The 17,853-nt window shown below is 40.0% G+C and overlaps 1 protein-coding gene across 6 annotated transcripts in view; it reads left to right on the top strand.

Moving 5' to 3' along the window:
• TANK (TRAF family member associated NFKB activator) overlaps positions 1-14,547 on the top strand; it is a 29,924-nt gene extending 15,377 nt beyond the window's left edge. For 5 of the 6 annotated variants that reach the window (XM_086615524.1, XM_086615525.1, XM_086615523.1 and 2 more), the window contains 6 exons: positions 2,168-2,347; positions 3,623-3,699; positions 5,860-5,978; positions 7,720-8,303; positions 12,713-12,881; positions 14,080-14,547. In XM_086615524.1, the coding sequence (XP_086471650.1) occupies positions 2,168-2,347; positions 3,623-3,699; positions 5,860-5,978; positions 7,720-8,303; positions 12,713-12,880 (1,128 nt within the window). In that variant the 3' untranslated portion in view covers position 12,881; positions 14,080-14,547. Of the gene's footprint in view, positions 1-2,167; positions 2,348-3,622; positions 3,700-5,859; positions 5,979-7,719; positions 8,304-12,712; positions 13,579-14,079 lie in introns of those variants that run through there. The other variant, XM_009989995.2, reaches the window with a different exon arrangement.
• The last annotated feature ends 3,306 nt before the right edge of the window (positions 14,548-17,853 follow it).

Raw genomic sequence — 17,853 nt, 5'->3', positions numbered from 1 at the left:
ATATAGAAAGTGTTTCATGATCTGTCCTAGGACTGTATGTATATTCTCCACGCCACTTGCCAGAAGTGCAAGGCATGAAAGACGGGTTAGGATTAAGGAGTTAGCAACACCTGAAGCAGAAATACCTTGTCAACTCAAAGGTTGAAAGAATGGGATATGTAAGATCTGCAGATGATGGTGAGAGAGGAGTCCCATTTTTAGACAATGAAAAATCTCATTTTTAGACAATGTTTTGAACCCACTGAAAAGAAGAGGCTTCATCAGGATCCCTAAGATACCACCACAGTTCAGAGTTGCGTTGAAACTCTTACCACAGGATTACTATTCAAAGTCATGACTGAAACTAAAAAAAAAAAAAAAAAGTCTTCAAAGCCATTTTTCTGTGTTTTTTTTTAATCCAGGTAGTGTAACTTTTTGAGGCTAAACTGTTGTGTCAGCTGCATATACACACATCCATTCTTAACCTCCCAGTGTCTCTGTAGACCAGCTCTGGACTCATCCCTACATGGCTGTCATTGTCTAGTAGAGTAGCCCTTACCTACCTAATCTCCAAATCCACAACCTCACCCTATTTAGGTCTCATTTGTCAATAAAACAAATGTTCTTGAAAAAGCACTTACTTCATTCTTTCCTTTTCACCTTGCCCTACCTGTCTACAGACTATCTCACTGCATTTTATTTCACTTACTTCTTGCAGCGTTAACCCTTTGGCCTTACTTCTCTTGCAGAGACAGACATGGAGCATCAGGCTACTTTTTGTGACACTTCATACAGTTCAAGATCAATGTTTCTATAGATTTCATAAACTGACAACTATAAGGTTTTCATAGCCACAGTTTTTAACCATTTTCTTGAAAATTAGCCAAGGACTATCTTTGTGCATATTAAAAAAAATGGTCATTATATGCTTCTTCATTCCACCAAAAAGTCCACATATGTAAAAATTCCATGAATTACCAGATGGGGCCAGCCGTTGCTTTTTATTTCACAAATCTTTATAGTATTGAAATATTTGCAATGTAATCCTGGTTTTACATACAAATTGGGGAATGAGAGGCTGGAGAGCAGCCCCACAGAAAGAGATCTGGGGGTTTGGGTTGATGGCAAGTTGAATATGAGTCAGCGGTGTGCCCTGGCAGCCAAAAGGGCCAACCATGTCTTGGGGAGCATCAAGCACAGCATAGCTGGCTGATCAAAGTTGGTGGTTGTCCCACTCTACACTGCACTGATGCAGCCCCACCTCGAGTACCGTGTGCAGTTTGAGGCACCTCAATATAAGAAGGACATCAAACTGTTAAGAGCATGTCCAGAGAAGGGCAACCAATATGGTGAAAGTCCTCCAGGGCAAGACTTATGAGGAGCAGCTGAGATCACTTGGTTTGTTCAGCTTGAAGAAGAGAAGGCTGAGGGGTGACCTCATTGCAGTCTACAACTTCCTCGAGAGGAGCAGTGGAGGGCAAGGTGCTGATCTCTCTGTGATGACCAGCAATAGGATGTGAGGAAATGGAATGAAGGTGCGTCAAGGAAAGTTCAGATTGGACATTAGGAAAAGATTCTTCACGGAGAGAGTGGTCGATTATTGGAACAGGCTCCCCAGGGAAGTGGTCATGGCACCAAGCCTGTCAGAGTTAAGGAGTGTCTGGATGACGCTCTTAGTCATATGGTTTAGTTTCAGGTAGTCCTGCAGGGAGCAAGGAGTTAGACTTGATGATCTTTATGGGTCCCTTCTAACTTTAGAGATTTTATGATTATATTTTGGGGTCTGCTGGAAAATTAAAGTAGCTGGAGAATATCACCTTCTTCAAAATTGTTTGAGATTGAAATTAATGAAATGTTATTTTATATATTGAACATAAAATATGTTGTACATAAAATGTTAATGTAAATTATATAGTAAGTGAACGAAGAGAGTGTCTTTATTTTTTGTGAACACTAATGTGACTTTCAGAAATACCAAACATACAGTTGTTTTGAGTAATCATCTGTGATGAGTTACATCTATGTGTAGTGGTAGAAGGTCGTTACAACTGGTTTAAAATTAATAACGTAATAAATAAGACTGACCCTTACTTATGTTGCAAAAGCTTAATTTAGCTTATTCCAGACTGCTGAATAGTGAAGCCTCGATTCTATTAATTGTATTGATGTTTCTAAAATTGTTTTTTAGGAACAGTTAGAAAGTGAGAGCATGAAGTTGAAGCAACTTGAGGACAAAAACAATCAAAAGGAAAGGAAGCTTATATCTATTATATCCAACCAAGAAGATAAAATAAGAACCCTGAAAAGCAAATTAAAAGAATTAAATGAAGCACAAAAGGGTATACAGATGCCAACATATAAAAGGGAGGTAAGATAAGCAACCAAGTAGAGATAAAATGAAAAAAAACAAACATTTGTAAATTACTACTTCTTTCAAATGTGTTTATACTAATTATTCTGAGAATTTTTTTTTAATTTCAGCATTATATAATTGCTAGGAAATTGTTCAAGTATATAAAGCGCATAGGGAACACTGAACTACTAAATATATATTGAATGGTTTGTGTGTTAATTATTTTATTTTATGTCCTTAAAATTTTAGTATTTGTGAAAACTCCAGATTAGCATTTCTGTTTTATAATTTTCAGTTGGAAGTTTTCATCAAGGTTGAGTTGTTTTTTTTCAATTCTATGCCACCCTATTTTTGCTATAGAATAGCATCCAGAGTGCTAGTCTGTCCTTGCAAGATAGCTAGAGTGCAGTCAGGGATGCGAACCTAACCATGTAAACATATTTTAGCTAGCTAATTTAAAGTGAACCTAGGTACAGGTAGGAGCGCAGCAACCCATAACTTGTTGGTATTAGACTTCCCAAGTATTGCTTAACTTACAGCGGCACGCATTTGTAACCCATGTTGCTAGGAATAAGGCAGCTCAAACGTTCTACAGGAGCTGCAGTCGCACTTTAGTGCAAGGTAGGACAAACCTGTAGGCTGTGGGTCTGTGATTATAAACAATCTATCATTGAAATCAGCTGACTTGGCAGAGGTATGATCAAGTTCTGTGTTTGATTTGAAGCACATGTGAACTACCCAGGCCATCTGGTAACATAGATCTAGTGGAACTGCAGCTTAACGACTGGTTATTATAAAAACGATTAATGCCTGGCAGATTTAAAACTGTGTAATACTAGAGTGAACCACAAGGTGGTAGTCGAAGTTAATAACTTATTTAAAAACCTGCTAGAACTCTTGACATACTAGCTTGTGATGTTTCATTGAAAATTTCAGTGAATAAATTGATTTTTAAGCGCTAAAATAGCTGGATACTTCACTAACAAGCTTATACACAATACATAATCTTACCTTATACATGACTGAAACAGAAATACAGTCAAGCAATATTCTTAGAACTAGTGTTCTTTCAAGGGAGTATGAGCAGAGGAATGCCACAATTGAGTTGCCAAGTTAAACTAAAAATAGGAATTCACAAACATTAAAAAACTGCTTTTGTCATTTCATGAATGATTTGAGAGCTTCCAGAAGGACTAGGTGAAGGATCCCATTACATTTTTGTTCATATCAGGGTGAAAAGCAAAATTAATATGCTAATCTGTGATCAATATTTTCGTATTTTACTTCAAGGTGAAAAGTAAGAAAGTTGTTCCAGATAATCCTGAATTATCTCTAGGGATCTCTGGTATTCCTCCTATGCCTGAAAGGTAAGTACATTTGCCGCATTATTAAAATTGCATTTCTGCTATTAAATAAGACCAACTATTTCCCTCTTTTCTACGCAGTACCTTAAAAAATGGATGGGAGGGGGGAAAAGCAAAGGCCAAAGAGCTGGTGTGGGCAGGTAATAAAGCCAGCAACTATGTGGAATCATAGCTGAGGCTTTGCAAGCGTGTAGGGGTCAGTTGGGAGGAAGAAAAATAGCCACTTGGGTCAGCAAGAGCTTGAACTCTGTGCGAAACTGCAGTGGATGTTAATGCTGGGTTTTAGGTAAGCATTAACTCCCTTGCATTGACTCTCTTCAGAACAAGAATGTACAACCATAATGGATTATCTGATGGCAGCACAGCAGAGGAGCCTGCTGCACTGCCAGGAGGAGGTCTCATAGTCAGCATGAAGAAATAATTCTTGGCCTGATCCATCCTAAATTAGAGGGTTTGAAACCAGGTTTATCTGTAAGCTGAAGCCAGCCAGCCCTTGCTATGACTAAAAGCAGTGTATTTCCTAAGCAAGTATTCCCTCTTCTGCCAGTGTTTTGGGAAAAATATTGACCAAAGCCTTAGGTTTGCATTTTTCCCAGGATAGGCAGTAATTCTACTTTTAAGAATTTTTCTGAGGTCAAGTAGAAGATTCTCTAAGGAATCTATTAGGGAAGTATTAGGAAAAGTATCATAAATTCTTGCTGTCTTACACTCTTGCCTGGGCATCTGCTTTTGGCCCCTCTCAGACATAAGCTAGGTGAACTACATGGATCTTTAGTCTGACTCACTACTGCTTTATGACAAAAAGAGAGGAAATAAGACTGTGATGTGATAAAGACTTTTTTGTCTTTTCTGATTTGTATCTAAAAAGTGAAAAAACCTTTACCTGTCTTCTGTCTCCCTCCTCTCAAATAGCTCCCTTACTTTACTGTTTTCTTGGAAAGAGGTATGTGACTGGTAAGATTGCTGGTAATCTTACACTAGTAAGATTATAGTATCACAAATGTCTGGCAAATTAAGATTGCTTCATCAAATCATGCCTATATTTTAAAGCTCTGATTAGAAATTTGTGTTGAGTCTTTTTTAATTTCTCCTTTATCAAACACCTGAAAAATGGTCAGAGTGTGTTAACTTTAATTCCTTCTGTAGATTTTTTTTTTCCAAATGAGATACAAATAGACATTCGTGTCTTCAAAAAGAAGCAGAGCAGAAGTGGGAACACAGCTCGTGACACTCCTGATGCTATATGAATAAGCAATAAAAAGGAAAACAAATCACTGGATTAAAGAAACATGCTTTTTGAGCTCTTTTGATACAAAGATGCAAAAGAGAACACAAACCCAGTTTGTCACAAACTTCACTTTTTCATCCTTGAAGTTCATTTTATAAAATCCATGATACTGTGCTTGGAAATATAAATTACTCAGCAAGTTCATCAGAATTTCACAATCGTATTTTATGGATGCTTCAATAACTGAATAACGTAGTGCCTTTGGGCACATAAAACTCACACCAGCATGAAGAACTATTTTTACCATTCTCAGTGTAAATAACTAAATATCGTATGTCCATATGATACTTTATTAAAGATATAATTTAAAAAAAAAATCAAAATACAAGGAAAAGTCATGTGATATTGTATAAAACAGAGAGGAAATGAGTTCATGAGCCCCTCTCTAAAATGTCAGGTAGGCAGAGGAGGAAGGAGCAGTAATGAATGCTTATGTGTTTCTTCTCCTGCAAAGTCTGAAGCACACAGAAAACAATGGAAAACAATTAATGTTCACAGCAGCAGCATCTTCTTTTCCCTAGAATGAGACGGAAACAGTACCCTTGTGAAAGGTAAACTGTTCCACAAAATACCTGAAGTAACTGAAAGAAATGTAAAGGCTGGATTTTTATTGAGAGATCCTTGCAATGTCAGGCCCTAAGCTCAAATGTGTGTGTGCATGATAGGACTAAACAGCTCTTTGACAACATTTTCTTTTCCCTTTCTGCTTGCTTTTACTGAGGAGAACAAAAATATGTATACATATGTTGAGGAACAAGGTATCCAAGAAAAGTAGCTTACACTATTGTTCTTCTCTAGTTTGTGGGTGTGACTAGATTAAAGGTCACAACAAGCTGAACTGGTTGATTCTGTAATTTACATTTTTGATCTTCCAGGGAGAATCTGGAGACTATTTTCCAGGACATGAAAGAAGAGTGTCATCGAATATGTGTGCTAGCCAGAGAACAAACAGACCAACTGAGTAAATTTAAGATAAAGCCAGAACCTGAAACTGGTAATATCATACTTAAGCTCTTATTGTGATTCAACTGTTTGAAAGCTTTGCTTATATTTGAAAATACTGTAAATTACACATACAGCGAAGTACTTCCACTGTTTACCATCTGCCTTTTTCAAGTCTGTTCACATGGTGCTCAGTATTTCACCAAGAAAAGGCACCGCCAGTTTTGGCATTCTATGACGAACGCTCCAAATCACATGCTATAAAAGACAGTCATCACATCAATGGCTCTTGTAATTGTTTTGTCCCTTGGAGTGAGAGGCAGGCACTTACTACATGTGATATCCCATCACGCTGTGTGAATGACAGCACTTGCTTGCTTTTAATTTAGCTGTCAGTTCAAAAGATGTCTGTTATGAATGTCTCTAGCCCCATATCCGTTAGAGGAATACTGCCGGACTGAGGAGAGTCAGAGGACTTATTTTCTAGACTTCCTTGTGCAGACTTTTGGATCCTGTTTTGTTGTATGGGACAGGAGCTTAATCTGATGCTTCCTGAAAACCAAGGAAAGGCTTAATTTGTGTTGCAACTGGAAGAGATCCTGAATGTCCAGTTCTGCTAATGCTTACATTTGATATAATGTAAGCTGCTATAGGTATTCCCTACTAGCTTTTCTGAATAGCAGGAGCAGACTCTTCCATGATTTCAAAAAACACCTGCCAAACTCACACGGTGGAAGCAAAAGACTCTGATTAGAGCACTTGCATCTCATTTAGGTTATATCATTACTGAAGTTTTGTTACGCGAAGTGCTAACGCGTAGCTCTTGGCTTCAAGTTACTATGTTTGAACTGTATTGTTGTATTCTGATTGTTCGCTACTAAACTTTATTATTTGAGGGATGAGTGCTTGGCAATTTGTTTCAGAATGGATTTGTTTTCCTTAAATAAGTGCCTAACGCAACTGTGTGAAAAACTGTACATGATACAGATTTAATCTGCTTGACTTCTGTTACTTCTGTGGCCCACGTTGCTACAATATCTGAGTGGTGTCAGAATATTGTGCACAATACAATATTGTACACGTAAATCGTACACGTAATGGCACAATACAATACACAATACAATATTGTACACGTAAATTGCACAATACAATATTGTACACGTACACAATATTGTACAGTACATAAACACGTACTGAAGTTATTCTCTCACTTGGTTAAGAGTAGCCATGTATACTATTACCATTTTTGTTAATAAAGTGCTGAAAATGAAGGGGGAATTCTCAAAACAAAGCAAAAAAATAGTCCCACTTCTAAATAGTTATTCAGTTTAAATATTTACCTAATTTGAGAACCAATGGGAGTTTGGTACCTGAATACCTTCTCTAATTGTGCTCATGGCGCCTAGCATGTTCTTGGCACTGTGTGAAATGGGTTTGGTTCCAGCTTCTGTTTCTGCCAGAACACTTCAGTAAACATATGCAAGTATGTGTTAAGAGTATGGGACAACATAATTTTCAATAAAATGAAAATGTTTATGGCCATAAATCAAAGAGAAATTGCATTATTAGAACAGAATTATTTCCTTTTATTTCTGTTCCGATAGTTTTTATGTCAGAGCTAATGTTTATGAAAAAGAACTGCACCTCAAACTGATTTCAAAGAGAAAAAATAAAGGTTAAAAAGCCGAGATGGAAGATTAAAAACCTCTCAGGAAAAATACCCCAACACCACACCTTTTTAATAACTATACTTCAGTGGACTATTTAATGTTTTCTTCATTTTTTCTTCACAGAAATACAGTTTTCCATGCCGATACAGTGTACCGATAAAACTGATGAACAAGCAGAAGAGCTTTTTAAGCCTCGGGTTATAAAGGATATAAATAGAGGTGCATCATGCATCACATCTATCACACCAAGAGGAGTGGGCCAAGATGAGGACAACAACTCTGTAGAATCACTTTCTAAATTTAATGTCAAGTTTCCACCTACAGACAATGACTCTGCTTTCTTGCAGAGCACTCGGGAAAAACCAACAGTTCCTTGTGCTGGTATAGCTGAAAACATGCTTCAAGATCATCGTTTTAACCTGGAGCACAGAGACCGTGCTGTTAACCTCAGTCAATTGGAACCTAACTCATTTGAAGCTCATGGAGTTGATCTCATGACCTCAGCTTTACAAAGCTTAACTACTGTTGACAAAACAAACCCCCCAAATCATGCAAACATGCCCATAGAAAATACGCGTGACAAAACATGTTTAAAAACAACAGACACTGGTTTCATATTTGTACCTAAGCACACAAACCAGGGTGCACCTGAAGTAATTTTTTCTTCTTTAGAAGCTGCTGGGACAACCATCAGAGGTCCTCATCAGGTACCTTTCTATAAATATTTTACATTTCAGAAAACGGTAGTGATTCAGACAACCACTTTGCAATGATCTTTAAGACGGGATTAATATATTCTATGAGGTATCTCATCAGTGGTTTTTTAAGACACTATCTCTTGTCAGTTCTTCTTCCTGATACTGAAGTATGCATACAAAGCACTTTTCCAGTGAAAGGGCAGGGATTTAAGCAGATGTAAACACTGGATATGCTTGCACAAATTTCAGTTCATTTAGATATTAATTGCTTCTATATCTATTTCAAAGCTGTCATTAATCGTAAGTTGCCCCCTAGATTACTTTCTTTCTACCTTTGATCTCAGTTGAATAGGGCACATAATTGTTTTAATTGTTTGTAATGTACAGCAGAGAATATGACAAATTGACTAATTAAAAAGTTGAACAGACAAATACTTCACTGTGGAAAAATGATCTACTTTTTATCTCGATGTGAGGTATAAACAGCACCCTATTCCTCCCCTCTAGAAAACTTACTTTTTTTTCTTCATTGTTTAAGCAGTCAGGGAGGAAAGCATATTTATTTTTTCAAATGAAGGGAAGTTCACTGAAATACTTTTCATTTAGGATTGTGTAGGTACTTTTGAGTTTGAATTTCAGTTACAGCTACTTGAAATCCGTGGGAGCTTCTCAAGCAAGGCCCGGTTGCTGTAATGCAGAAAAACATTTCCGCAGGTTCTGACAATCACATCTCTCAATGCTTCGCTGCTTTCGTGTAACATCCTGTCTCAACTGAATTGCTGGCAAAATTACTATGGACCTTTATAGACCGATTTTTTTTAGGTTTCTGTGGCTTTTCTCACACCTTGTGCGAGGATAGCTTTTCAAGAATAAGCTAATAGTGATATTAAGGAATTCTGTGAGGGTGGATTTGGTGTATTTTTACTATTTACATTGATGTGGGTTTGCATTCTTTGCTGATGACAAGGTACATGCAGCAGAAGAGCTTTACTTCTCAATTTGGCCACTGCATAACATGCAAAACTAGCGTTTGGAAAGTGTTGGTAGGACATGATAGCTTTGATGTTTTCTTCTCCTAAAGCGTACCCAGTCTAATCTAATTTTCAATTGCAAACCAGTTTGGGATGAAAAATTTAAAGCATGGAAAAGCATGGAAAGTTTGCTGTTCTTCATCATTATATTTTAAACTGTAACTGATTTTTGAAATCATATTTTAAATGTCTATTGGTAGTGTAGGAGATCTCAATTCTATGCCAGCTTACTAATCACGGGTTTTATTGTGCTTTATTTTTCATTGGATCCTCAGTTAAAGTTGTGACTGAGTTAAACAAATTAAACCATTTATTTTATCACTGGTAGAATTCCTGCGGAGCTGTGAAGCATTCACTTCATTTCTTGTTACTATCCTCTTTTTCTGTATTCCTTCTCCAGCTTGTTCTTTTCCTAGTTAGTCTGTGTATTCATTTTTCAATAGATGGCACCCTGCATTGTCTATTACAGCAAGTGAAACAGCTGGTATGTGATTATAGATTGATAGGGGAGTGTGCAGCTTTAAAAGTAGAGCGGAATTGCGGTTGAATAGCAATAAGCCTTTGGTTTGATCATTGGTATTTCTGTAAAATAAGGAAATTCATTTGGAGACATCATTTAAAATGTAAATTATCTACTTTGTGGAGAAAATGCAATAATGCTAACACTTGGAGAAAAGAAAGGCAATGGGGAACTGTTCAGGCGTTTGTAAGTCACATCTGCAATACCACTGTAGGACATACGGGACATTGATTAAAATGTTATATCTTATCCAGAAACTTGTTTGAAACAAGCCAATATTACTTTAGAATCCATTAAATATACATCTGTGTATATCAATATATTTAAACATCCATCACCTTTATTCAGCTGCCTTCAAAAGAGGTTTTCCAGTATTTCTCCCAGTGAATTGGACTCACCTTTAGAGTTTTTTCTGTTAATTGTGCTGGAGATTTGATTCATAGATAATATATATGTAGATTAAAATACTAACGTTTTTTAAAAGTTACTTGCAAATATGCCCTTTTGACTGTATGAACCTTAGCAAAAATTATGCATAAACTTGTTCTTAGTATTTTTACCACCTTTCTAAGGCATAATTACACTGCTGACGGCTTCCGTCATCCCTGCCACTGGTGAAGCTCCAATAGGGAGAAATTATATACCTGATTTTTTTTTCCTAGCGTAGATAAAACTTTCAAGTATTTACTACATATGTTAACTTATAAAATGGAAAACCCCATAAATGCAGTAGATTTGGCAACAGTAAGTTCTTGGAACTGCTCTCAGTTGCTGTAATAAATTTAGCTCTTTCGTTCTCTGTGGATACTAAATGTGATAACTCAGTACTGTTTTCTTAGGATGTAACTTTTTAAAAAAACATGTGACTGAAAAGAGCAACAGATTAAAATAAGCGGGGGTATTAGTGGACCTAGGATTTTACAGGCTACATTTAACTGAGACTTGCATATAGTTGCATGTGTTTGTCGGTATTCATAGATTGAGGGGGTTGTTTCTACCAAAAATATTTCTAAGAATGTTCATTATTTTAAAAAGCAAAGTGATAGTGTATTGATCTTAATCTGAATATTAACGTTTTTTAAGTGGAACATCTGCTTAAATATATCTCTATTCTGAAAAGCATATTAAGCACGTGCTTAACACTCAAAGAAAGAACTGGAAGTTAAGTGCCTGCCTCAGTGGGTTGCTGGATGAGTACCTCCCTTTGCCGTGCTTCCATGATTAGAAATCTTACTATGTCCTTTGTGGGGTTTTTACAATACTATTTTATCTTTTTTTTAAATGGTGCTTTACATCATAAGAGATTAGAAACAAGTAATTCTAAACACATTTCTGTAAGGATGTTTAAGTGTGTCAGTGTCTAGATAGATTTAATATGCAATTTACACCAGCAACATACAATAAGTAGACTCTTTGAGCTGAAAAAAGTGGTGTGATTGCACTTAATTACTAATTAGTCAATTTAATTATATGAATTGCTGACCATAATGAAAGACAGTAAATCTGCTATTGCTACCTGATAAGCTAAACACTGTTTAAATAGGGAATGGATATGAAATTGACTCCAAGAAGTTTAGCTGGTTTAAAAACAAGGTTTAACCACTATGAAAGCCAGGTTAATTGTACAGGGAGTTACCATGGGAGGAATAAACAATAGATCCTAACAACTTAGCATGATGAAATCTGAATAAGAGCTGAAAATTAAAATTCTTGGGTAAGTATCGATAGCAATACATTTAAAACTTCTGAAGAAACTGCTTTCTAAAGTAGTCTTGCTTGCCTTTCCATGTGTGAGCAAGAGAGAAGAAAACTGAGCCAAAAAACCTATAGGGCGCTCTCCTCTTCTAGGTTCCATCCCCACATAGAGCTCATACCAGTTTGCTGCCATTCTGTCTACTTTGCAGTCACAGCAATATGCATTTAGTTTTCAATTTATTCAAAACCTAATCGTCCTGGCCATATAACATAACTATGTGTTTTATCTTGTATTGCTAATACTGAAGTAATGAAACTTAATTTTCAACTTTACTTTGAAAACTGATAGAAGACTTTTTGATTCCTAGTTGGTAAGACACTAAATAGTTAGTGTACAGTCTGACTTAAAGTATGTATCAGGCTGAAGTCCCTTGAACTCCAGTGTCAGGTAAACAGACTTGCTGGCTTTAAACTAGCTCAGGGACCAAGAGTAGTACTGCTGCTGAGCCAAATTTAGCATAGTTTACAGAATTACCTGAATATATGGGTAGATATTCAGATGGTCCCATTGAGTTTGATGCTGTCATGGCAGAAGGAATCCCAAAACAGATTATTTGAAACACTAAAAGGCAGTCAGAGCAAATAAGTAACTTAAGCCATATGACATTGCTCCAGTCATTTTGTAAGTAAACAGAAAACTAGTTGTGTGTCAATAACAATAGAAATAAAATATTTCTCATATTAACTCTTTACGAAAAACATTTAATTCTAAGGTAAAAATGTGTTTGTGTTTGTTTTCTCATTTCTGTTAAATGGCTATTGTGTACTCTGGCTTCTACAGTAAAATACTGAAATGCAAAGTTACATGCATTATGTACAATGCAATATTTATCTGACTGATATTACAGACTTCTGTTCATAGCAGTATTTATCATTAATAGACACCAAGGCATTCTAAGTGTTTGCAAGTATAGTATGTTTATAGAACTTTAAAAAATCAAAGTCCTATCATTTTCTTAAATGAGAACTCTATAGTTAATGTCTCTGGCCAGGCAGGTGTAAAGGACACTTAGTTTAAAGAGGCAGGTATTTTTTTATATATAAATATAAACTACAGCATAATGTAAACCACGTTGTAAACCACAGCAATAATAATTTTGTGTTTCTTTTAGCTTATTTGGCAGCCTCGAGACAATGATTTGCTGGCACAAGCTTATACAGACTCTGAACTGAATCAGTGTGGAGTATGTGAATTCTGTCGAGAAGTTTTCCCACCATCTATAACATCTAAGGAAGATTTTCTTCGGCATCTATATTCCCACTTCAAAGCACAGTCTTAATGTATGAGAATTCATTGGATTACTGGTTTTGCATACATTTGATTTTTTTATTCAATAGATATGCTAAGAATTTAAGAATTAAGACTCCTTGTAACAAGAACTTGTGACTGAAATTGTTTGTCAGATAAGCACATTTTTAATTGTCCTTTGACAAGGTAAAATGAAACTAAGTCACTTAGTACTGTAATTCACATTATTGCTTGTTATGCTTCAATATTACTTTTGAGAGTAATTTTAAACATGTTTGGGGTTTTTTTTTTTGGGGGGTTGCAATTAATCATTGCCTGAATAGGCCCAAAGTCATGATTATATTTTTGAGTGTAGACTGGCAGGATTAATGCCTTAATCTGGCTAGGGAAAGTGGTGTAATGCTAGGATTTTTTTTCTCAATATCCAGTGATGTGATTATGTTCTATTGGAAGTAAACAGGAAGAGAAGTAGGCTCTCATTTTTCATTTCTATTATAAAATTTCCAAATTTAATTTACAATAGTGAACCTCTTAGTTCAGATTCTTGTAAAATCATCACCGCCAGGTTTGCCAAATTAGGATAGGCTTATTCACTAGTAACATAAATGAATGGCTGACTTTCCCAGATGAATTGTTTACTAAAGAGAGTAATCAAACATAGCACATAACAACCCTTTTGCCAAAGTGTAATGGTAGCAATTTTATAAATATCTGTTACATATTATAAAAAAAAAAAAAAAATATTATGTTCGTGTAGCTTTTTAGCATTAATAGTAAAAATACTTTCATGGAAAAAATTTATATTAGTATGAAGGATAGAATAAGAAAAGGTTAAACTTTCCCTAAAACTAAGGATACCGAAGATTATTTACCCTTCCTTCTGGTCCGCTATGAAGGATTGCTCAAGTCTGTCACAGCTTAGAAAGGAAAGGGGAAAACCCTAATCACCCAAATCTCAGTGACTTCATTTCTAACTTGAATATGCTTAGTGGCTTTCTCAATGCAATTTAAATTTATGTTTAGTTCAAATATTGCATTCTGACGAAGTTTGCACATTTTCTGGATTTATTTGGATCAAATTAGAAAGTGGAGTTTTACTAAGTAATTTAAATTAAATAAAGGACTTGGGGCTTTATGCATTTGAACTGAATATAGGTTTTAGTCCTGATATTTGATAATTAGCATTAATATTTTCATAGCAGCAAAGCACGACGGTTTCTCTTTTTAAAGCTTTGTTCGCAGGTGACCAATTTCTGGAAGAATTAACAGCTGCGCGATTTTTAGAAATTTGTTTTTCTGCATTTTCCCTATTTTTAACATCCCGTGTTTGTGACTGGATGTCAGCAGAGTGCACTGTAGTGAACAGCAGCGCACAGTGCATGTCTGCTACGTGACCTGGGGAAAGGGTTTGTTCCTGTGAACAGCCCTAAGCCCCGCCGGTGCCCGGCGCGGAGGAGGACGCGTTTGTGCCCGGCCTCGCCGTGCGACGTGCGAAGTATCTTCCCAAAGAGCACGGCTGGGGGTGGTTCTCGGGAGAGGCAGAAGTTCCAGGATTGGGAGGAGAGAAGGGGATTCGCACATCTCCAGCCAGCCCGACACAAAACCGACTTGTCCTCTCAGCCGTGAAATTCGAGCTCAGGAGCTCACGTTATTGAGACCTGAACAAACTGCGGATCACCTTTAAAGAAAATAAAGTCATCTCTTCTCCCTGCCGCGCCTCGCCACCGTGCATGGCCGCCTTTCCCCGTGAGCTCGTCTGCTGGCAGGGCAGGAGCCCTGCGCCGAGCCCGTCCCCGCGCTGGGCCCCGGCTCTTTGTTGCCGGAGGCGGCCCTGCAGCCGCGCTCCGCCGGGAGCTGCCGCCTCCTCCGCAGCCAGGGCCGAGCGGGGAAGGCGGGGAGAGAACGAGGGCGGAACGCGGCTGTCCGAAGCCTCCTTGACCCGCAGAACCCACCCAGCTCCCGCTGTGAGAGCTCCTGCCGTGAGAGCTCCTGCCTAGCGTGGCGTCTTAGGAGGCTGTTTAGTTTTGTGTGCTTAAAACCGTGGCTTGCCCGAGGGCGTCCGGGTAGGCTCAGTGATCAGACCCCTCGCTGCCAGGGGCACCGGTCTGGTTGATAGATAGATAGATAGATAGATAGATAGATAGATAGATAGATAGATAGATAGATAGATAGATAGATAGATAGATAGATAGATAGATAGATGGATAGATGGATAGATTAGATAAAATAGATTATATATATAGATTGGATGGATGGATGGATGGATGGATGGATGGATGGATAACTAAGTCTCACTCTAAGCAGTTGTGAGCGACTGGAAGTGGGAGGTGAGCGCGGTCCCTGAGTGGGCCCCGCTCCCGCAGCTGTCCCGGATCCCGGAGGAGGCTGCTGCTGCCAGCAGGGACATCTGCTTTATTACACTCCCCAGAGGAGGCTCCGTGGTCCTCCCCTCCGCTCCCCTACAAGCTCAGCTCAGCAAAGGAATCCAAATGGGAGATGGGTTTTCATTAAAAACAATCATTATAGATCTGGCGGAAGGAAGTGGAACTTGAGAGGAAGGAAAGAGCAGGAGGCTTGTGCCAAAGATGTACTACGGAAGCCCTCCTCTGCCAGGGCCAGCCGGGTCGCTCCCGGGGCTGAAGCTGCTTTCAGGGCTACCGTACTGGTTCACTCGTCCCGCCGCCCGGCGCTGACGGTACGCCACGCCTGAATCCCCCTGCTTACTAGCTCTGACTTGAAAGCGAGGAAGGAAACCTTCCTCCTTTCTATTCGGGAGGTTTCAGCCCGGTTCTACCCGGCGGCGAGGTAGAACACATGGAGCTCCTCTGCCTCTCCGGCTAACTCGACAGCTGCCCGTAGCTCCAGTAATTAGACTGTCAGTGCTTGTTAGAGGAGAGGAAAACGCTCCTATGACAGATTCCACGAGTCCTCTGTTTTTTAAGATCTCACAGAAATCACCAGAGCGTTAACCGAGATCTCTTACTTCTCTGGAATCAGAAGTTCCCTCTGCCATCTCGCACGCCAATCAGAGCTCTCTTCTGACTCCTATGAACACAGTGAATTCTCTCTAAGAGGCTCAGGAGAAGTTACCTTCATCCCCTGCCTACGCGGGAGAAAGAGAGAGCTTCCTGACCATGTTAACTTACTTTTAAAATCCCCTCCTCATATGGCTGAATTTAACTAAACAGGTAACTCAACAGAAATGCAATCTTTTCTCCAATAACTGAGTGGAAGAGTCGCTCCCAACATGATCCTTCCCCATCCGAGATAATGTTAATTCAGTGGATGCTCAGGAGAGGCTGTTCCCCCTTACGAACAAAAGCACTGGAGGATCAAGCCGAGCTGCTCCTACCCCCACCCGTGGTTCGCTCAGCAGATGAGACTCAGAGGAGGCGATTTCTTTTCCTCCCTACCATACATTCCCCTTTCCCCCGCAATCATACAAGGTTAACTCAACAGAGGAGTCTCAATCCAAATGGCAACTGGGATTGCATTTAAAAAAAATAAAAAAATAAATGAAAGAAGGGGGAGAAAAAAATCAGAAATAGGGAAAGAAAAGAGAAAAAGCAGCAGGCTGATTACGAGGTGTCAAAACTGCCAGGAGCAAGAAGGTGATAGCAATCAGGGGTGAGAAGAGTGCGCCATTCGTGCGGGGCAGCTAATTATCCGTCTCATTTGAGAAGAGCAGCATTCGAGGCAGCAGCGTTCGCCTGCTGAACGGTGACAGATTGGCGCGGAGGAGAGGGGAGGTGTTAAAACAATGGAGCCGGGCTTGCGAGCGCTGCTGCATGCTAATCAGCCCGGCCTCCTTCCTTCCTTCCTCCCTTCCTCCCTTCCTTCCTTCCTTCTTTCCTTCCTCCCTTCCTCCCTTCCTCCCTTCCCTCCCTCCCTCCCTCCCTCCCTCCCTCCCTCCCTCCCTCCCTCCCTCCCTCCGCCTGCCTGCCGCGATCCCTCCCTCTGGCTGGCCGCATGGCAAGCCCAGCACAGTCAGGCCCCTCCGCAGCAGGCGGCACCGCACCCGGTACGGGTTGTGACCCAGAGAGAGTCCCGGTGGGACTGCGCGGCGGGGCAGGCAGCACCCGGGGCGACCTGGCAGGCTGGTGGGTATCACTGGTAGATTTCAGACCTCGCCCTTGGTGCCCAGGCTTCCAGGAGCCCGTCAGTACGCGTCGCCGCAAGGGACAGGGGCGAAGCGCTCTTCGTACGCGTCCTGCGGGTTCCTTATGGCGGCGCCCTGGCTCCCTCTTCCCCGCAAGAGGACAGACGACAGCCGGCAGCGCAGCAGCGCTGCCCGGCAAGAGACAACCCACTGCCGAAGCCCCAGGCCAGGCCCCCAGAGGCGAGGGAAATGCAGAGCTGCGCCAAGGGCTGCTGGACTCCAGGGGCTCCGTTGCCCTCTTAGCTTTGCAGCGACCGCAGCCCGGGACGCTGGACACATTGTAAGCAAACTGTGCGGTCTCTCTCCCGCCGCTGCCTTCTGCCTCTCAGGTTGCTTGGCCTGGCGAGCCTGAATGACCGCACGTGTCCAGTTTGCACCCCGTGAGGAGGCACAGAAGGGGCTGCCCTTCCCTCGGCCCAGGAAGAAGGGTTCCCATTTCCAAACAGCGCGACAGGGTCTGCGGAGAGAGGAAAAATGCTTTGCGCGGGATCGCTTTGGCCCTGGCCTTCCCGGAAAGCCCACGCTCTGCGGGACTCACGGGGCGAACCCTCCTGCTGGATGCAGCACCAGCAGCCCAGCTACAGCGAGTGCTCTGCTCCGCCAGGGAGAAGCAGAGGAATGAGCGTTGGAATGTTTACTCTCCAATATTTCTCAGTTTCCATTCCATCCTGCCCTGAAAGATTTCTGATTACTATACACTTCAAAATAGTATTTATTACAGATTTACATAATCTGTATGTTTTATGTTAAGGGAATAACACATTGATGCTGTACTACTGAAAGGAGTTAATCTAAACTATGTAGTGTCTGCTATAACAGAATTCCAACTAAAACATATCCTTGTT

This window comes from Tauraco erythrolophus, chromosome 8 (genome assembly GCF_009769465.1).
Source record: "Tauraco erythrolophus isolate bTauEry1 chromosome 8, bTauEry1.pri, whole genome shotgun sequence".
NCBI classification, from domain to species: domain Eukaryota; kingdom Metazoa; phylum Chordata; class Aves; order Musophagiformes; family Musophagidae; genus Tauraco; species Tauraco erythrolophus.
Note: the sequence above shows the minus strand (reverse complement) of the source record. Positions and strands in the feature narration are given on the sequence as shown.